Source organism: Aureobasidium namibiae, assembly GCF_000721765.1.
Source record: "Aureobasidium namibiae CBS 147.97 unplaced genomic scaffold scaffold_4, whole genome shotgun sequence".
In the NCBI taxonomy this organism is placed as follows: Eukaryota; Fungi; Ascomycota; class Dothideomycetes; order Dothideales; family Saccotheciaceae; genus Aureobasidium; species Aureobasidium namibiae.
Window position 1 is genome coordinate 1,150,879 of NW_013581205.1, and position 20,454 is coordinate 1,171,332.

Below are 20,454 nucleotides of genomic sequence, written 5' to 3' on the forward strand. Positions count from 1 at the left end.
CTCAAAGCATACACCTTCTCTGCGCGTGCGTACCTGCAGTGTCACGTTGGAAGGTCCGTTGCTTGTTGATCATTGAGAGGACTCCATATTCGCAGAGCGCAATGCTAACCGCAACCACCACGTAGAAAGCAAGCCGAACGCCCAGCGACGTAGTCCGTACATCATTGTTGTACGCGTTTGCGCCAGCGCAAGAGGTCACACTCGTCGCATCCCGTCATCAAGCGACTTCCACATCTCAGGTAAGGCATCAGAAGGAAATTGAGCGGCAGAAAGGCTGCGTCGAGGCTTGCATGCGGCTTGCCAGCGCATCGCCCTACTCCACGGTGCACACCGCAGTCCACAGCCACGCCGCGACTTGAATGTCCACTGCCCATGCCCGCATCCTCCTGCTAACGCTCCCGGCCGTGACTAGATCCGCTCCACCCTCGCGTTCTGTTTGGTCGACTCATTGCGCTTCTTCATCTCATTCCTACCAATCCAATCAGCCTTTGACCATCGCGTCGCAGAAGACGCGTCGAGACGATTGAAGCTTCACAAGCTTGATTGCTTTGGCAACGACTCTCAATCCACCCCGGATTCTGGACACAATTCCGACTTGGATGCGACCCAGCCATCGTCACCAATACACGCCTAACTAGAGAGGCTTTGTATGACAATCCGATTGTGCGACAACCTCGACTCGCCTTTCACCCAAGGATCAGCCTCGTCTGAACCCTTGCCATTGCTATATCGAATAGCAAACCCTCGTCACTCGAATCCACCCTTTCTATCGAATCATCGCGCAACATCTTCACTCATACAACTCAGTCGCTGAGATAGATACAACGTCGCCATGGACTACACAACCTACCAGCAACCACATGCGCATACACACGCATACGCGTCCACTCACAACGGTCAACCAGGCCCACCGGTGACCTCTCCCACCCAGCAAAACCAAGTCTCTCCCATCATGTCACAACAAAGTCATGCCTATGGTCAACAACCAGGCTCCAACGTTGGTCCTCACCAAGTCATGCCAATGTATCAACAAGGCTACCCAGTCCAGGGCATGCACTATGGTCTGGGCGCAAACCAGATGTCTCCTACACAAGCCGCCGCCATGGCAACGGCAGCTGCCTCGGGCAATTACAACTACATGCCCGAGACAATGCAGCCACTTGCGCAAGACCCTAGACAATCACCACGCGTTGGACAGTCCGTCAAGGCTGAGCAAAGGCAAACGCCGAGGTCGCCATCACAAAGTCACATGAACGTCAACACAACTATGGCTGGTCAAATGGTAATGCCAGCACCTCAGGCAATCCCACAACAAATGGTCGCACGCCGTATGAGTCAGGCAGTCCAGCCTCCTCAGCCTGTCATGCAGCAACAACGACGTGCATCAGTCGCGCCGCAGATGGTTCAGCAAGTTGTTCAGCAACACTCGTCACCCGAAGCCCCTACCGGTACTACCGAGGAATCACCACTATACGTCAATGCAAAGCAGTTTCATCGAATTCTCAAAAGGCGACTGGCCAGACAAAAACTTGAGGAACAGCTGCGCCTTACGAGTAAGGGTAGAAAGCCTTATTTGCACGAATCCCGTCACAATCATGCTATGCGCAGACCGCGTGGACCAGGAGGACGCTTTCTCACAGCCGAGGAGGTGGCTGCTCTCGATGCTGAAGCTGCAAAGAATGGTGGTATGCCGATGCAGCAACCTACCAACGGAGGAACCAAGCGCAAGTCTGGAGATAATCAATCGTCGCCATCCAAAAAGCCACGCACGCAGTCCAATGCCAGGAGCATGACATCTGAAGAAGATGGCCTTGAAGAAGGATAGACTCTAGTCTTCAAGTACATGAAGGAGAACCGAAAAGGATCTCGAAGAGGACCTCGAAAGACAGGCCGAAAGGCAAACCAGAAGGAGAACCGAGCTCTGTTCTTGGGATGCATGCCTGAGAACGAGAATTGCTCCCAAACAGAAGAGATTCTTGCCTTCAGATACACACACGAGTTATGACCAACCGGCGTCACGGTTCCTGAGATTGACGAACATTCGATTCCCCAATACTTGGCAAAGAGCAGGCCACTTGTTTTACTTTACGACTGAACGACGGGTGTTCATTTGCACAACAAGCACTTGCACAGGGGGGTGGGTGTTTTGTTGCCTTTGTCCTTATACCAAATTTCTCTCCTTGATTGTGCTTCACTCCCTACAATAACTGAATATACCCCTGGCTGTCATGCCGACTTGTTTCTTGGATCACTTCTTCCGTGTCTATGTGCATGCAGTATAAGCAGAGCATGCTCATCGGAGCAATCACATCACCAGTTGTTCGACATTGCAGTACTGATTAGAGCATTCTGCTCGACGGTTTGGTGGGGTCGATCTGTCTCATGGATCTAGAACCTTGCTCTGCCCAGAAATACCGTACGCACGGTATTTGACTGCACAATGAGCAGTTCTTTGAACTCGGTGGAATGCATGTGATAAACGACGAACCCTCGAGGCGGGAAAGCGCAACCGAGTAAAGTCCGCTCGCGGAAGCCTTGGCGCTCCATCTCCATCGAATCTTTGTTCAATCGCATGTTGCGCGCATCCATCTCGAAATCTAGATCGCCTTCTTCACGAGACCACACCCACCACACACAATGAATTGCACCCGCTGCCTACGGACGGCCATCCAGCGCCCTATCGCCCTCCCCTTCCGCCGCAACATCACCACATCGCCTTCGCTCGCAGCCACCGCCGCACCACGACAGGGCAACCCAAACAGCTCTGCTCACACACCTTCCGCCGCCACATCGACAGGCGCTGCACAACCCTTTTCCACACCTTTGAGTCCGTTGCCCTCGGCTGCTGAACTCCAAGCACCCAGTGCAGAGAAAGCAGCTCCCACGGTCAAGAGCTCCGTTGCTGCTGGCACGCCATTGAAAGGCTTGAATTTCGTCAAGGGAAAGAACGATCCTGTTGCGTTGGAGGACGGAGAGTATCCTGCTTGGTTGTGGGGGATCTTGAAGAAGAAGGGTGCGGAGGGTAGCGATGGTGCTGCGAGTGTTGAGGGAGATTTGTTTTGTATGTTCTTTTTGTTGCGCCTTTGTTCTTCCTTCTTGCCCCGTCCTCTCTTCTCCTATCCCGTGGGCCTCGTTGTTGCTTTGTAGAACCATCACTGACTCTTCTTTCTCTCAGCCAAATCCAAAAAGCAACGCCGTGTAGCCGCCAAAGCACTCCGCAAACAACAACTACTCAATCCGGAAGCCCTCGCCCCTAAGATCCCTCTGCACGAACAAACCATTGATCTGCCTGCCGGAGATGGAAGTCTGCAAGGTGCAATTGAGGCTATGGAAGCGAGAGATGCGTTGACCAAGTCTATGAGGAAGAACAGACGTGCCAAGATCAAGGAGGCCAATTTCTTGAAGGCTATGGGTTAGATGGTGGAAAAGAGGCAGAATGTAGAAAAGAGCTACGAGCGTTGTACTATATCAGAATTGGATTTGTCTTCCAAAGTTCCTCTGTTGGGATCTTTTTATGCAAAAAGGAAGGTCGTTCGTTGATAAGTATGAAGCAGGTGAAGAGATCAAGAAGACCGACAATCTCGTGGTTGGACGACTCTGCCAAAAAGCAGAACAAGTTACTACGGAGTATATTCGAAGAGCAATAGGTAAGCTCGAAAACTTCTTTGTCCCGCCACACATCAAGGGGTCATCTCGAAGCGGCCGTTCCTCAATCTTTCCAAACTTCCCTTTGTCTTCCTTCCTTCCACCAAAGCCTTTTCTCCTTTGCATGCAGCCCAAACACCGGAAAAGGTCTACATTCATGAAAGCTGTACCTATTTGATGAGTGCTCCAACGATGAGCAATCGTTCTCTACTCTCTCCTTCCGTCCTTCTCGTCTTCCATATACGCTCGCTTTCCTGTCATAATCTAGTGCACAGTTGCTCTGAAAAGATCCTGGATTGTATCCTTCCTTTCGCACATACCACTGGAGAGTTTCCAGTAGCTTTACATATCCCGACGAGATAACTTTCTGCTTTCTCCTAGAGGGAAAAGAAACACAGTTTTTCAGACTGTGCTTGTCTTGCAAAACGTTTCAAAGGGAATCAGAGACTGAACAGCAAAAAACTACGGTTGCAACACAAGTACATATATCAAATACACCAATCGCCAACATCAAAAGCTCCTTCCTCGTCGATTCCCGTCAGAGAGTTCAACAGCACCAAGCATCACCTCGAACAACCCACGCACGAGGGCAGGAAGAGCAGAAAATGGATACACTAGCAAAAGAAACAATGGGCCTACCCATCTTCATATGTCCCACAAACCACCAGATCATCTCTTCAGGCGGCAACCCATCTCATTCTTCCCTTCGAACCCCTCGTACCTCGACCACCGACCCTAGCTCTACGACAACTGCACTGGACTCGTCAACGCATCCATCGCCAACGACTTCCTTCTTCGCAACAGCCACTCCCACCCGCTCCTCACCCACAACCCCCACGGCTACTTCATTCCCTTCCACCGCTGCCACTGCTAGTGACACAGTAGCGACCCAACCACGCCGCAACACCTACACACCCCCCACCTTCTCCCCCTCCACCGCCCGCCGAGAATCTCTACTATCCACCCACCGTTTGTCCCAAGCCTTTGACTTTGCTTCCGCTCTTGCTGTAGGTGTACTTGCCAAAGCTGCTGATAGCGTGTATGGAGGCGAGGGCCAGCAGCAACAGCAAGGTATGCTAGAGGGTATTTGGGGCGAGGAGGATCTAGAGGCTGGAGAGAGACAGAGGGAAAAGGAAAGCAGGGATCAGCAGGTGAGGTATGCGAGGTTTGGGGATGAGGGGGCGTTTGAGGGATGGTTGGATTGAATTTGAGCAAATAGTTTTGGGAGGGGCCGATGAAATGAGAAGGGGGGAAGGAAAGAGAATGAGATGTATGTAATTGTGCGATGTGAGAAGAAGAAGGAAAGAGAGGGGGAAGATACACTGATCTTTTTTTTTGTGGGTTTGCGAATGTTTTTTTTGGTGGATCAGAGTCGCTCGCTTGTAATGCGTATAAATCCTTGTCAACATTTGAAAATCATTTTGTTCTTGCGGACTCTGCGTGTGAGTATCGCTCTTTACTTTGCTCTGTTGCCTACCTATCGCTTGATTCTACAACGACCGGCTTTTTCCTATCCATGCTAGCACCTCTTTCTGGTTTCTCTGTGATCTTGAGTGCCCCTCGCCAGAGCTGCTCTTCACAACACCTCCAACAGTGCCATTCTAACCTCCGACATGGTCAGGTTTTGTCACACAAGCCCTCAAGCCTTGTACATGTCCTCCAAATACTCGACCATCCTTCTCTTCAACTCCATCAACTCCTTTGCCGTGACCCTCGGCGACCACTTTGGTCTCTCTCCTTGCACGTCCACCACCTTATCTTGTCCACCCTCTTTACCATCTTGACCCGTTGCCTTTGTCTTGTCATCGGGCAAGATCAACGCAGCATGAGTACCGAAAAACGGTACGCCCAAATGCTTGAGCACTTGCGACATGCTCTCGTTCATAGTGCATTGCGCTTTGTAGAGCTTTTGATCGTAGGCTGCGAGTTCTGCTGCTTTTTCCTCGGGTGTTTGAGGGATTGAGGGGGTTGGTTTGCTGCCGATTTTCTGGCTGTTGGAAGAGATGTGAGATTTGAGTTTTGGAGGATGGAGGAGGTTGGATTGACTGTGAGGAAGTGGGTGCAGGAGGCTTGGAGCTGAGATGGGGTAGGATATAATGAGAGAAGAACTTCGGAGGAAGAAGTCAAAAAAAAAGGTGGAAAGTGAAAGACTTACAAGATATTTTGGAGTTCATTCGAGGATGTGCATCTTTTTGCTTGCACTTGTTTGAGTGCTTGTCTGCCCGAATACCTTTATTTCTTGTAAGCTTTTTATCCTCTCACATCTCTTTCAGCATTTGTAAAATCTCACCATTGCATTTCATTTCTTCTCTGATCGTTGATCAACTTGTTCATCTTGTTAGTTTCATGTATAGGGAAATTGAGAATGCTCAAGTATGGATATCTTACACCACGAATCTTTTCCGCAAACAAAGGGTTCTGAGCAGCGATTTTGGTCACGCAACGTAGACCTGCAGTCCATTCTGTGATAGTTGCTGGATCGATAATCGTTTGTTCCTGTTGCTGAGGCGTTGATGTCCTCGATGGTTGTGGAATGGCTCGTTGTTGGGGAATCACTGGTTGGAAGACTGCTGCTTGAGGATTATAGGGTGTTGGTGATTGAACATTGGTTTGTTGTAGGTGCTGTGGTATTTGGTTGTAAGGCTGGGAAGTTGATTGGGAGGTTTGTGCTTCAAGACGACGCTGAAGTCGTGGATCTGTGATTGTGGGAGTTGTGGCTGCGGGTGGTGGTGCTGAAGTTTGTTGTTCTTGCTGCTGAGGTGCGAATTGTGCGAGAGTTGCAAGGATGGAAGCAAGATCGGGAGTGACTGTCGGATCTGCCATGTTTGTCGTCTCCTTTCGCTTTCTAGATTTGGAAAGTTGTCTGTTATATCAATAATGGTAAATGCTCTGGAGCAGCAAGGTGGGAAAGAAGTAACGCCGACCATAAGAGGTTAGCGTTAGGGCTTTGACACTCGACCACGGAAGAAAAGAGCCGAAAATGCGCCAAGAAGGACATGACCATGCAAGAAGTTGCGATTTCTAGACATCATTGAACTTTTGACCCTTTGGTACAAGAACATTCTACAACAACTGCTCCCACCTAGCTCCATACACTCGACTAGTATACCTCAAAGACACCACTCTGGACTCTTGTACCCGGCCCACCTTGGTTTATACAAAACACCCAACACATTCGCCAAAATGGTGCGATCAGCCAAAGATGCCACTCGCTTCACGGCAACCACACCGTATGCCAGTGCCAAACCTCAAGGACAATTTACTCCGGCTCCGGTACACATGGGTCAAGCTGCGCCTTCGGGAGAAACACCCCAGCAAAAGATTGCAAGATTAAGAGCTGCGGCTGCCAGAGCACGAACGGGCAAGGAATCAAACTTCGATGCCGTTGTCAGAGTTGGAAGAAGATGGGCAGATAGAGCACACAGAGTGACTGCGTATTCACTGATAGGATTGACCGGTATGCGCTACACCCTTTCTTGAGTCTAACTCCTCTACAAACAGAGGCGAAAGACAAGAGCAAAGAACACAACAACGACAAACCAAATGCTGACATTGCCGCCACCAGTCGTCTGTGGAGTCACCGCATCCTTCGCCATCGGAGACATGCTCATGCACAACCGCAAGAAGCGCAACGAATGGCTCGCCGACCAACAAGCAAAGCACCAAGTCAAGATCAACGAAGCCCGCATCGCATTCACCCAAGGCCTCGCCGACGAAGACCAAATCCTGCTCCTCAACCAAGAGCGCACCAAATCCGAAGCCGCCGAACTCCAAAAGAAGCAGCCTGGCATGATCAGCCGTATCTTTTCGTCGGCACCAAAGGAAGAGTCAAAGGGAGGTAATCTGGGCGCTGCTGCGAGAGCGGCTGCTCAGGACGCTGCGGTTGAAGTCAAGGATACGGCGACTGTTGCGAAGGAAAAGGTCAAGGAACTGGGTATTGTCAAGGCGGTGGAAGATAAGGTTGAGGAGCACAAGTGGCAGAAGCCGCAAACAGTGGGCGCAGAGGCTGTTGTTGGAGGCCCGCTAGACAGAGAAGCAGCAGCTTCGGTGTTGGCAGTGCAAGAAAAGACAAAGAGCTGGACAAACTGGTTGTTGAGGAGGTGAGGACGTGGTTGTGGTCATGAGTTTGTGGCATTAAATTGCTTGTAAGAATATAAAACACTTGTACATTTCCGGGGTATCATGCCAAAAGAATAGCTTCTTTCGGTTTGCATTCGTGAAACATATCAATTGCCATTCTGTGCAACTGGATTGTAGCTGTGTCGGTTACGGAATTTCTGATGTAAATCAGTATCAAGTTCCCAGAGTCTAAGAGAGATACATACCTCGAGATAGGTCTCAGCATATGGCTTTATCGTAGCCCAGATCAGCAATCCACAAGTAACGAGAATGAACGTATAGACAATCATCTGATCCTTGGCCGAGTCTCTCTGGAAGCAAGTAGTAAAGACATCAGCGTCCTTGGCGTCTTTGCATATAGGCAGATTATACGAAAGACAGAACTGTCTGTTACAATCGTTGCATGTTGCTTTCTTGGCAGTTGATTCTCCAGGAAGTTCTGTCAAGGGTATGATTGTGCTGTTGCTGAAGCATGTGCATTTGCAGAAAGATGTTGCCGCTATGAGAGGTCACAGTCAGCACTTGTTGTGGGTAAAAGCCGGAGAGAGACGTACAAGCACATAAAGCTGGGGCTATCAGGGCCAGCCAAAGCAGAAGAAGTTGTAGTCGTTGCTTCATGTTGATATTCTGTCTCTGTACTTGTCAAGTCGATCACTGTTGATGGACAATCGATGGCCAGATGAACAGCGGCCATGCCGCCAAGGCTGCGGGGCCGGCGATTTTCATGTGCAAGTCACATTTGCAGACGCGCCGAACAATTTTCCCAGCTGCGCTGACCGCTGCTTGGAACAAACCCCCCTCAGCAATGGCAGAGACCGATCGCGTGCGCCTACACATCTCACCCTTCAACCAGACCCTCTACCAAAACATCATCCCAGCTTCCATCCAGCCAAACGCCACAAACATATCCTACCACACCGTGCAAACTTTTCCCGAACGCGGCTTTGGCTTTGTAGAGTTACCCAGAGCTGACGCCGACAAGTTGCGCAAGAAGCTCAACGGTGCAACACTGCGAGGACAGAAGATGGCTATTCAAGAAGCCAAACCCGAGAAGAGGAGGCGCCACGACAAGGACGACGATGCCGCAGAAGTAGAAAAGCAACCGCGCAAAAAGGCCAAGAAGGAAAAATCGAGCAACAAAAAGGACAAGGAAATCACTGGCTTCGAGCTTCCCGACGACAGACAAGTAAAGCGCGGATGGACCGAGGAACCCTCGAAACACAACAAGGACAAGAAAGAGAAATCATCCAAGAGCGACAAGACAGACAAGAAGGACAAAACGCCAAAGAGGGAGAAATCTAAATACTCGTCCAAGCAGGAGGTTCTTTTCAAGCAAAAACTCCCCGAGGCCGTCTTGATGGCTCAAAAAGCAGACGGCAAAGACAAGAAGCACAAGAACTCAAAACAGCCCAGGGACATCGCCATCATCCATGAATTCGAAAAGAACAAACCCGTACCTTCATTCTTGAGGTCCAGCATTTCCAGCAGCACTCCTGCCACTGCCGATTTTGTCCCCGGCATGGGATGGGTGGACGCAGAGGGAAATGTCATCGAGGAGGTTCAGGTCAAGCCGAAACGTGAAGTCAGACTTGCCAGCATGGTGGACACGCCTGTTGAGATCAGGATCAAGCCTGCCGCTCCCAAGCAACCTGCCATGCACAAGGATATCACCGCTGGTGCGAAGTCGCTAGGATACCACTCGTCGAGTGACGAGAGCTCGGATGTATCGTCCGAGAGTAACGAAGAGACGAGTGACGACAGCGACGATGATGACGATGACGAAGACGAAGTCAACGAAACCGAACAGGAAGAAATCGCAGAAGAAATCCAAGAAGGCGCCGAGGAAATCGCTGCCCCAGCACTCCCATCGCAACAAGATGAGCCCTCGACTTCAAGCCTTGATCCTATGGAAACCTCCCCCAAACCCACCACCCCACCCCGCGATATCCACCCCCTGGAAGCCCTCTTCAAGAAAAAGGCACCTTCAGACACAACCCCCCGCCCTGCCCCCATCAATACATCCTTCTCCTTCGGCATCACCGACGACATCGATGAAGACATGGAAGATGCAGACCCCCAATACCCATCCACCCCCTTCACCCGCACGCGCGACATCCGCTCTGCAGCACCCACCCCCGACACGGCCGCCATCGGCAGAAAGTTTTCCTTCTCGTTTGCTGGTAACAACAATTTCTCTCACGACGATGATATCGAAGAGGGATACGAAGATGAAGATGACCAATGGCAGAATGCTAATATGGAGCCATTGGGTGTCAAGGAGGTTAAGGAGGGTGAGGAGGAAGAGGAGACGGAGTTTGCAAAGTGGTTCTGGGAGAACAGGGGTGATAGTAATCGTGCGTGGAAGAAGAGGAGGAGGGATGTTATGAAGGTTAAGCGACAGAGGGAGAATAGGAGGGTGAGCAGACGCGTTGTGTAAAATGTGTATATATCAGCATATAAAGTGTGCTCTGAAGGATGTATTGAGACATGCTCGGAGCTGAACCGGCTTTCAAGAGGCCAATTTTATCATTAATCATCGACGTTCTCGACGAGGCAGCTGCCGATGAGACGCTGTGGTATAGAGAGCGCTTGCGACAATATTGTGTTTCTCTGTAGAACTGACAGGTGGAGCTCTGATAAAGGTGATAGAGCGGGCGGGCGAGACACATAGATCAGCCATGGAGAAGCTCAAAGCAGTTAGTCGTCTCAACTCCCCCTTGCGTCTCAAGACCCCCTCTCCTAACCTCGACACCCAGCTATCCAACTCATCGTCGGCGCCTATTTATCTGCTTGCGACAATCAGCTCCCCGCACTCCAGTCCCAACACACCTTCCTCGCAAAAATGGGTTATAAGCGCAAGACCGACCCAGCAGTTGCACTCGAAGTCGAGCGAAAATTAGCGCTCGCCGTCGCCTACTACAAGTCCCACCAAAAAAGCTTCTTCGTTGTCGCGAATCATTTCGGCGTCAGTAGAAATACACTCTACCGCCGCGTCAAAGGCACGCATAGATCATATGCTGAATCTCACGCTGCGTCTCAACGTCTTTCCACTTCTGCAGAAGCCGCTTTGGAGCAACGCATCCATGAAGCCTGTGATGGAGGGTTCCCTCCTACGTTGAAGCAGGTGAAGGAATGGGCGCAGAAGCTGGTGGATGATGATTACGAGAAAGCAAAGAAAGAGGGAAAGGTGCCGAGATTTAGTCATGCTGACAAGTTGGGTGTGAATTGGCATAGCCAGTTTTTGGGCAGGCATCCGGAGTTTCGAACGAGGATTCAGAGGGAGATGGAGAAGACTCAGAGTGCAGATGAGTCGGGGACGGTGGGGGTGCTAGGGGAGCAGACGACGATGTCGGGGGTGTCAGAGGAGAGCACGACGACGCCGGCCACAACGATAGCGACAACGACGATCACTACGACGCCAATGATGAGTACGGCAACGACAGATGACAACGACGAGGTTATAGCTGGACTAGCCGCGTTCGTTCGTTCCTTACCGCCGTGCAACGGATCACGACCTCAGACAGATACAGGAACAGCTATACGCTATTACATCAAATCCAGGCATTTACTTCCTTCGCTGAGTTGCCACAGATGTCGATGTTGATTAAATATGGCAGTGGGCATTTCAGCTGCAACAGCGCGTCTCAACTCTCCCTACGCCTGAGGACCCCCGCTTCCCTTTACAAGCATCGATCATGTTTGGTCCATTCACGTGAAGATGTTCGAGACCGGCACCGTGAATGAAACCGATCTTCCAAGCGCATGAGATCCTAAGCTTTTTCTATCTCGACCATCTGCTTCACAAAGCTGTTTGGACTTTACTGACCACAACACCTCGAACAACAGCCAATTTGTGATCCATATCAGTGCTTTCCAGCACGTCCTCCCAACGATTGGTTCTCGCAGGCTGAAGTCACAGAGTTGTGTGAGACTGGGGAATCCGCTGCCTGTCGCCCTGCTGATGCCGCCGGTCACTTTTTGACCATTCTCGTGAATTTCTGCAGCTTCCAGACGCAAAACGCTTCATGGTCGGCCTTCTTGAGGTAAAAATTCATCAACTCTTCATGTCGCTCATTGAGATTGAGGTCTGAGCCAGACTATCTCTTTGACGAAGGGATACGCCTTGGCTCGGAATTCAGATGGCAAGGATCCTCCGCACACTAAAGTTGTCAGCAGGGACATTTTAGCTCGGTCGCTGAACACATGGAGGGAAGGCCGTGAGTTTCTAAGCCCTGCTCGAGTAGAAGGAATGGAGGATACCGCACTACTCATACTGGTTGTTGTCAAAGGATGAGACAGCAGACTGCCTTGCGAGGAGGTCGTGCTGTGATGTTACTGAGATGGCGGTGCTCCTGGAAACTCACTCTCCTGCCGAGTCGAAGGCCCACTGAAGGATACTACACTACCCGATCTGGATCTTGTCAAAGAAGAATCCGGCAGACTGCCCTATGAGGGAGTCGTGCTGTGATGTTGTTGAGATGGCGGTGGTCCGGGAACTACACTCTCCTGCCAACGATGAGCGTCAGGATGAGATGCTAAGCGTGGGCGTTTGCCCGTCCCGCTTGGTACGAGACTGTCAATGTCTAGCTCATTCTGACTATGTATCCTTTTTTTCGCTCCTCGAGGGTTAAGGGAATGCTCCTGAGCACCGTCGTACTGACTCGTCCCACCACAGGGAGCAGGGTCTAGAGAGCATCCAACATCGATTTCCGCGCAGTCTTTACGGAGCTGCTGCTGTTGGGCGCAAGCAGTAGAGCCGTTCTCGATACCTGACGAAGCAGAAGAGATGGGCAGAAAGATACCCTTGAGCGTAAGCTTGTGTTTCCAGGTGCAGCTTCTGATTCAAAGGATATTTTGTGCTGAGACTCGATACGTGTCAATCGTAGAAGATATGCAGCTATCGTGGCCGTCAGTAGAAGTTCAAATGGGTGTATGTTTGACGGGGGGAACATACCTTTCGAGTCGGAGATAGAAGAGGCGGTGCCATGTTTCTGTGTTTATGGGCAAGGATGATAGGTAGCATGACAGAGTATAAAGGAAGATGGCTGGAAAAGGCTTGCCAGCGGCAAGGTATCACGTGTTCCGTGCCGCATTGGTACGTTTGTAAGAGGAAGTGATATATCATATGCACGAGTCCTGGTTTCCTTTTTCCTGCCATCGTCCATTTTTGAGATCAATGGAACATACACATGTGAGCATTGAGTGACCCTTGGCAGCACAAATTCGTCAATTTGGAAGCTTGATCGACCTCGAGGTTCTCAAGAAAATAACAGAAACAGTGTCGACGGGAAGTCAATATTGTCGCTCAAGAGTGGTGCACATGTTGAGCGCTACCGTGCCGCATGATGCACGCACCTCAAACCAAGTCGCCCTTGCATGTTTCATCCCAGTAAACGTCCCTTCTACATCCACACCATCCTCGATCATTTTTCCTCAATCATCGATCGCATCGCAAAAGGACCGCTGGTAGTTTTGCTGATATCTCCCATTTCCAAGTTCTCTCAGAATTTGGGTCCATCATGCCTTCGAAGAAGCGAAAGCGTGAGCATGAAGACAATGCTAGCTCGACCTCGTCAAAGGGACAACACAATCCGGCCATCGAGGACCAAGCATCAAACCCTTACACACACGCAAGCTCCTACTCAGACGCAATCTACTGCCCACCCAGAGACCCCTTACAAGAGATGCAATTTCACAAGGACTTCGGGCGAACAGACCTCCGATCATGCCTCTTTCATCACTCTGTTCTGCCTTTCCCCCGTCGAAGTCGCCGAGAACATGTTTCCTGAGGAACTACTGCAGAAGCAGATACGGGTCGTGGTGGCAAGGCATAAGAAACTTCGGATTATGGCAATGTTACAGCGGCTGGTTGTGGTGTCGCGTGGGTTCCGTGAGAATTTGAAGGCGGTTAGTCAGGAGCTAGAGAAGAGGATAGCAAAGATTGGAGAAACGATTGCGCAGTACGAGAGCTATGTTCAGACACATTCGTTCTTGGTCAAGGAGATGGTGCGTGAGCAAAGGCAGCGTGAAGGGGGAAATGTGGCTGAGATAGGTCCTGCACTTTCTTGAACACTGAACTCGAAACTCTATAAGCCTCAGTTTACCAATAGTCCTTAGACTGTTCCGTTCGTGGCCTATTACATGAGCTTGCTGCCGTAGAAATTGATTAGATACTGGAACGATGCGAACACCGTTTGCCTGCTCCTCCTCTGACTCTATCGCCTTCATTTCTTTTTCCCCCCAATCCCGGCACCTCTCATCAAGCCACATAACTGATCCTCGTAGCTTACATCCACCGTTTTGCTTCTCATAATTTCAAACTTTCTATCCAAGCTACGCAGTCCCTGAAAGCCAGTCGCCCGTAGTTGTGCTGCTTGTGTGTTAGTGAGTTGTGTTTGGTTACTGCCAAAAGGGGTGAAGGTGCGGAGTTGAGAGGCCTCAAGGCGGTTCGTTGGCCAATCGAATGGGGTCATTGGAGCGAGTTTGGAAGATGAGGTTGGCAGATTGGTAAGTGGTTTAGGCAAAGAAAAAGTGTCTAGAATTAGTAAGGATCAAAAGTTGGAAGTCTTGGATGGGTCAGTTGTTGTTTACTGGTGCGAATGGTTTTACTGATGATGGCAGGTGCAATCAAGGTATATGTATTTACCGTTTTACAGCATATTGAGACTATGCTCTGCCTTACCTTCGACCTCGACCTCGGATAGCAAACTCACAATAACAAATCGCCAAAGGTAGCATACTGACCAGAACATCTGACTCATACAACAATGAACAAAGAGCCATTATACAGCCCATCCTCATTGATATATGATGAGAGCAGAAGAAACTGAAACGTCTAGCAGTGAATCCATTGTTCATCTCGAGACATCTATCTTTGTGCTCTCGAACAGTCTCACTCTCGCCACAGACCCCCGAATCCATTGTTCTGGTTGAGAGTGAGAGATCGAGTTCGGAACTGGATTGCTAGCAAGGTAGCTCAAGGATGTAATAAGGTGTATAAAACAGTCATAAGGTCTCGATACCAGTCCAAAATCATCACACTCTCTTCCTTACTTAACCACGATCCGCAAACCACGCCCACAACATACCCAACTCCCTCCCCCAAACACGCCCAAACAATGCCACCACCAAAATACAATCCCAGCTCCTACACTGCAAAGACAAAGCCCAAGCCTCTCACTCCGTGTATTTCTGCCTTCCAAAAGTCAAACAACAGATTCACGTCCGAAAGAGCTAAGGAGCGAGACTTCCAGCGCTGGTGCTATAGTCATAGTGGTGATGATCTCGTGGACAGCTTTGGGAAGATGAGTATGAGTGGGAGTAGCGCTGCTAAGAAGTAAACGAACCGGAAGAGAGAGGGAAGCATGCCCCCAGGTTACTCGATTTAGACACTCGTAGGTCACTAACAGACGCAATTGCAAGAGATAGGGCTGCAATGAAAAAGGACGGGGCCGAGTGATTCGAATGTTGTGAGGACGAAGTTGCCAAAAGGCTCGCGAAGACGTAGTCTTAGAAGAGCAGTAAGAGATGATACGAGATACTCAAGCTGAAAGGTGCCGAGAGATGTCCAGCGAGCACAAAGCGTAGTTGTTGTGTTGCCACCAGATCCGCACATCCTAACTAACCATAGAAATCTAGTAGATAGCGGCAAAATCCAGCATACCTTAGATAGATTAACGATAAAGCTCCCACGTCGAGAGATTGTCCCTAGCCACTTACCGACTGCCTTACTAGCGCCTGCTAAAATCGAACGTTCGATGACTGATGGTCTTCTTCCCCCTTGTGCGAATTCTAGTACACATTTTCTACGGACCCAAGATGGAAGGATGAGAAATTTCGAAGGTAGTGAGGTTGCATTACACTATTCTAGAGGATACTATATCTAAGTTGTACAGACAGGAGAAATGTATAAAGGAGAGTCATAAGTTGGTGCGGGACGAGTCATACTCCCGGTATTTTGGTACAAATGATCAAGCACGTTTTCATGCTATGATACGAAAAATATCAAATCATGCTCCTAGTTGGCGACGACCCAGAGGCCGATAGGGCAGGGGTTCCAGTCCTGGAACCACGAGGCTTGATAATCGCCAGTGGCGGTAAGCTCGTATGAGATGGTCTGACCGACAGCGCAGTCACCGGTGGTGATGGTGTAGGCGTTACCGGTAGAGACACCCTTCTCGCCAAAGTCCTTGGCGACGGCAGGCTGGTTGTTGAAGGTGGTCTTCTCATCAGCAGCGCTCTTCAACTGCTTGAAGTCGATGCCGCCGTTGCCGGACTCGGAGACGAAAGAGGTCTCCAATTGGGATTGGGTTGGGAAGGTGAAAATCACCTCGCACTGCTTGCCCTCGTAGCTCTGGGGAACGTCAAAGCTGAAGATGGTGCTGTTACCGTTGCCGACGTAAGCATTGTACTGAGTACCGTAGGCGGTATCAGGCTGGTTGCTGTTGACGGGGACGATCAGGCGAGGCTTCAAGTAGGAGTCCATGCCGGGGAGATCGCGAGGGCAGTTTCCGGTACCGGAAGGAGTGGCAGAAGGCTGCTGAGAAGAAGAGACCTTGGTCTCAGTGACAGGGGCCTGCGAGACAGTGGTAGGCTTGGCGACTGAGGTGGTCACCTGCTCGGTAACAGACTGGGTGACAGGAGGCTGCTGAACAGACTTGGTCTCGGTGACAGGAGACTGAACGGTAGTAGGCTGCTCAATAGTGGTGGGCTGCTCGACGGTAGTCTTCTGAGTGACTTCCTCGGTAACGGGAGGCTGGGTCTGAGTCTGGGTCTGGGTCTGGGTCTGCTCCTCAGTGCGGACGGCAGTGGAGGTGATTTCCTCGGTCTTGTAGACAGTGGTGGTCTCCTCGTGAGTCTTGTAGACAGTAGTAGGGACGGTCTTGGTCTCGTTGATGGTGCTGTATTGAGTCTGAGTTTGATAGATGGTAGTGGGGACCTGCTTGGTCTCAGTCTGGTAGGCAGTGTCGGTGTGCTCCTGAGTCTGAGTCTGGATCTGAGTCTTGTACTCGGTGACGGGGACAGTGACGTTGTTCTGCTGGGTCACAGTCTTTACGACGGTGGAAGGCTGGCACTGCTCGGTAGAAACAGCGACGGAGACAGAGGGAGCGGGGGTGGAGACGGAAACAGAGACAGAGACTGCGGTAGTAGCAGGAGGGGCGGACGAGGCGGGAGCAGATGAAGGAGCGGAAGACACAGGTGCCGATGAAGGGGCAGCACAGGTTCCGTCAGCACTGCTCAGGCCGACCTTGACACACTTGGGCATGTTGTCGAGAGGCTTGGTGTAGATGTTGTAGTTGCCGTTGTCATCGACGGGGCAAGCGTAGAATGTGGCATCACCATCGTGCTCGACCTGACCAGAGGAAGCAACAGAGAAGCCTCCAGTAGGAGAAGCACCCTGGTCACACTGAAATTGAGTGGTGGGGCCAGTCAAGATGCATCCTCTACCGTTCTTGTCGGTGATTTTGCCATCGTCAATGCAGTAGGTAGCACCAGACTGGTTAGGACCGAAGCGGTTTTGTCCATCCGTGAGCTGACCCAGCGAGCCACCCTGAACGCCATCACCAGAGACGTTGATACCGAAGCAGCAGGATGACTGTCTAGTCTGTAGGACGCGAGCGGATGCGGCCGAGGCAAGGGCCAGGGTTTGGAGTGTGTACTTCATGTTGGTCTTTCGACAACGAGACAGTACTATGAGCGAAGGTAAGGAAGAAGCGAAAGAAAGATGAGACGAAGAGAGGTGTTGTCGGTAGAATCGACAAACGGTTGTTGATGATAGAGTGAATATGGGAGGTCGAGCAACACCTCTTTATACACGCTTGTTGGAAGGTGCAGGCGTGATCAACATGTTGTATCGACGATGATCACCAGCCATTCTTTCGGTGGATGTCATAGCCAGCCCTAGCATCAAGTTGAAGACGGAAGTCGAAAGCTGATTCGAGCGTCATCGATACGAAGTGCAGCGCAGCATTGGCTCGAGTGTAGGAAGTGGAGGTGGCTGACAAAAGACATCCTCTTAGGTAACACCCCAGTCACAAACCATGTTGTCCACTCGGGTTGCGGGTCTTTTGACTCGGGTTGGTACCCCAACAGCAGAAAGGCGAGGTAGAAGGATGGGGTACTCGGGTACACGTGAATATCAATACCATATGCTGTTATGGCGGCGGGATATGCTCGACAACAACACGCTCGATTATTGTAAGGTCTGAGGTCTTCGTAAATACACAGTGAATTCAACTATCCAGTCCGACACAGTCGTGTTGCGTTCCGATCATGATAAATACCGCATGTATTGATGTGTTGGCGAAAATGATTGCCCTTCATATTCTGCGAGATCCGGCAGCAGGACCGAAGAGGAACAGGCAGCACGGAATGAAGATCCTGGTGTTAGCGATTCCAGTGAGACCGTGTCTCGATACGTGCGCGTACGAGTGTGGGTAACATGACGAAAAGGTTGAAGGATGAACGAATGATGTCGAAGATAAGCTCAAGCAACCCTGCCGCCGTCCCGTTGTCTTAACTGGGGTATTTTATGGGGAATGTTCAGGAACAAGAAGCAAATCGATCGAAAAATAGCAACCGGAAGGCGGCTGGCAAGAGGCGATGGAAAAAAGAAGTGGTTCGTGGTTGGAGTCATGCTTGTTCCTGCATCGATTTTGCAGCAATGAACGTCGGAACGGAAGCTTCGGTGCCAAGCTCGAGCAAGATCAACCTCGCTCCTTCTTTGTTCAGCCTTCTCCTGACGAGCAAGCACGACCTCCCGCTGTCGTCCATCACCATCACAGCACGAGACTTATGTCATACGGTTGACGCGGCCCGCGGGTTTCCTCGCTCCCTCATCGGGTGCAGGTTCGACTTTCCAGGTCGAGTTGAGTGAGACTTGCGAGGTTGCATTAGTGAGCGAGTAGCATGACGAGAAGCGTTCGGAGTCGTTGTCTTCACACGATCAACCAATCACAAATGACCAAAGTCGGAATTTGACATCCGGCGCACTTGTCGACTCGTTCACAACCGACGAAAGGACCAAGTACCCAGTATTCTGCCTTCGACCTCCTCGCCTGGGCTTTCCATTCGGCGCCAACATGCGTGACTTCCTCGTTGTCTAAGCCGCCTTGCTCTAGTATTCCGACCAACGCTCTCACTTCGTACTCATCGAAAAAGATGCTTAGAAGGCCCTCGAAGCCTCGAATCGGGTCTGAGTTCAAGTCCACTATCTGCGACGGTACAGTCTCGGACTATCGACACATCGAACACGAGGTGAGAATGTATGAGCGCTGGAGGCAACAACGAATCAACAAGCGAGGTCAAGAGAGAAACCAATTGGACACAAAATGTCCAGACTGAGGCAGTTCACTGCTGGCACTAATTTTCATGACCATGATCGGGGACAAAACGTAGACTATGAATTTCCCCATCTTTGCGCTGGGGAGCCACATGTCATTCGTGACGCTCAGTCTTAGCGTGACGGTGTTGCGAAGCGAAGAGTACTCTAGCAGGTTCCAGAATCATGGCGCGTGAGCGATGCCGTAGAGCAGCTTTAGAGAGAGACCGGGATAAGACGGTATCATCGAGTACCAAGAATGGAATGAATAGTGCTTCTGGTCATAGATTCGAGACAACATCGCTCTTCCCTGGTATCCCTCTCAGAATCACTGTGCATTTCTGCAAGTGTTTTGCGTTACAAGCATTCGCACACCAGGAAGATGCGATGTACCATGGCCGACTATCTGACAGGGTCTTCCTGGAGACAAGAATTTTGGCATTCTTTAGACGATCATCGGCGTAACTTCCCCTTGTGAGGCATGAGCCCGAGGACATCCATGGTCTATAGCATTCCATAAATGTGGCATTGTCTAGTTGAAAGCATTTATCGTATTCATCCCGGCGTTGTGATGGACTTGTTTGACATTACAATATTTTGGTGTCGTCCACACCACAATATTTCACGAAGCCGCAGATTCAGATTATGTCTGATGCCGCAAAGACTCACCATCCACTTCATATCACATGAAGCGTTTGATTCGAGCTTCGATCAACGATGCGATGTCGCAGAGGATACCACGCAGTAATCAGAATGGATTTACTAACCCCTCCCGGCATCATCGACTTGTGTGTGTAGGGCGTCCTTCGCATCGCGAAGTCATCACACCTTGAAAACTACAGGAAGGGCGTATGCACCTCGCTCCATGATCCTTCGGGTATTTCACGAATCCCGAATCCCGACTGCTTTGACTGCAATGGATGGAGGTTGGCAGAAAGAGTTGCTAGTTGCTTGAGGTTGCACCGTCGTACCCAGCCATGTGAACTGGCGCTATCCCACACCTCGGCTAGGAATCCAGCATCACTCCGACTATAACAGTATACGCACTAGATCGCTTGAGGAAGCTCTTGTAGGTACCACACACGTGGCAGCAACGCGACACAATGAATACCGTTTATGAATCAGAACAGCACCGGCACGCCGCGCGAAAGCACGAAGCGTCCAACGCCGCACATACAGTATACGCGAAGGCAGGAAGCTTTTCGATAGCAAGGCATTGTTCCTGCCAAGTACCCGAAGAGAGGGGTAAGTTGTTATATCTCTCCACTCTGTGAGGGGAAAATCTGGGAGGAAATGGAGTGACGTTCACAAAAGTGGATGTTCGTTGGCGGAAAAGAGCCTTGGCATACGCCTCGCTCATGCAAAGGCAG

General features: G+C 50.6%; 9 protein-coding genes across 9 annotated transcripts; 6 read left to right on the forward strand and 3 right to left on the reverse strand.

Annotated features, from left to right (window-relative positions):
* Positions 1-832: 832 nt before the first annotated feature.
* M436DRAFT_62026 (uncharacterized protein) lies at positions 833-1,825 on the forward strand (the record flags this gene model as incomplete). Its single annotated transcript, XM_013574255.1, has 1 exon — positions 833-1,825. The coding sequence occupies one exon, from the start codon at positions 833-835 to the stop codon at positions 1,823-1,825; it is 993 nt and encodes a 330-aa protein (XP_013429709.1).
* An 812-nt stretch (positions 1,826-2,637) lies between these two features.
* M436DRAFT_41512 (uncharacterized protein) lies at positions 2,638-3,417 on the forward strand (the record flags this gene model as incomplete). The annotated part of the gene is made up of 2 exons (XM_013574082.1): positions 2,638-3,061; positions 3,176-3,417. The coding sequence occupies 2 exons, from the start codon at positions 2,638-2,640 to the stop codon at positions 3,415-3,417; spliced, it is 666 nt and encodes a 221-aa protein (XP_013429536.1).
* Positions 3,418-4,274: 857 nt separating this feature from the next.
* Positions 4,275-4,850, forward strand: M436DRAFT_80041 (uncharacterized protein; the record flags this gene model as incomplete). The annotated part of the gene is made up of 1 exon (XM_013574442.1): positions 4,275-4,850. One exon carries the CDS (start codon positions 4,275-4,277, stop codon positions 4,848-4,850), a length of 576 nt encoding a protein of 191 aa, XP_013429896.1.
* A 434-nt stretch (positions 4,851-5,284) lies between these two features.
* M436DRAFT_41266 (uncharacterized protein) lies at positions 5,285-6,468 on the reverse strand (the record flags this gene model as incomplete). The annotated part of the gene is made up of 4 exons (XM_013574040.1): positions 5,285-5,636; positions 5,801-5,875; positions 5,936-5,970; positions 6,034-6,468. The coding sequence occupies 4 exons, from the start codon at positions 6,466-6,468 to the stop codon at positions 5,285-5,287; spliced, it is 897 nt and encodes a 298-aa protein (XP_013429494.1).
* A 360-nt stretch (positions 6,469-6,828) lies between these two features.
* On the forward strand, positions 6,829-7,749 carry M436DRAFT_62029 (uncharacterized protein; the record flags this gene model as incomplete). Its single annotated transcript, XM_013574256.1, has 2 exons — positions 6,829-7,102; positions 7,211-7,749. 2 exons carry the CDS (start codon positions 6,829-6,831, stop codon positions 7,747-7,749), a joined length of 813 nt encoding a protein of 270 aa, XP_013429710.1.
* A 122-nt stretch (positions 7,750-7,871) lies between these two features.
* M436DRAFT_40907 (uncharacterized protein) lies at positions 7,872-8,382 on the reverse strand (the record flags this gene model as incomplete). Its single annotated transcript, XM_013573975.1, has 3 exons — positions 7,872-7,922; positions 7,971-8,263; positions 8,319-8,382. The coding sequence occupies 3 exons, from the start codon at positions 8,380-8,382 to the stop codon at positions 7,872-7,874; spliced, it is 408 nt and encodes a 135-aa protein (XP_013429429.1).
* Positions 8,383-8,569: 187 nt separating this feature from the next.
* M436DRAFT_71114 (uncharacterized protein) lies at positions 8,570-10,201 on the forward strand (the record flags this gene model as incomplete). The annotated part of the gene is made up of 1 exon (XM_013574351.1): positions 8,570-10,201. The coding sequence occupies one exon, from the start codon at positions 8,570-8,572 to the stop codon at positions 10,199-10,201; it is 1,632 nt and encodes a 543-aa protein (XP_013429805.1).
* Positions 10,202-13,283: 3,082 nt separating this feature from the next.
* On the forward strand, positions 13,284-13,833 carry M436DRAFT_62032 (uncharacterized protein; the record flags this gene model as incomplete). Its single annotated transcript, XM_013574257.1, has 2 exons — positions 13,284-13,305; positions 13,400-13,833. The coding sequence occupies 2 exons, from the start codon at positions 13,284-13,286 to the stop codon at positions 13,831-13,833; spliced, it is 456 nt and encodes a 151-aa protein (XP_013429711.1).
* A 1,948-nt stretch (positions 13,834-15,781) lies between these two features.
* Positions 15,782-17,428, reverse strand: M436DRAFT_41835 (uncharacterized protein; the record flags this gene model as incomplete). The annotated part of the gene is made up of 3 exons (XM_013574140.1): positions 15,782-16,339; positions 16,403-16,549; positions 16,823-17,428. The coding sequence occupies 3 exons, from the start codon at positions 17,426-17,428 to the stop codon at positions 15,782-15,784; spliced, it is 1,311 nt and encodes a 436-aa protein (XP_013429594.1).
* Between the last annotated feature and the right edge of the window lie 3,026 nt (positions 17,429-20,454).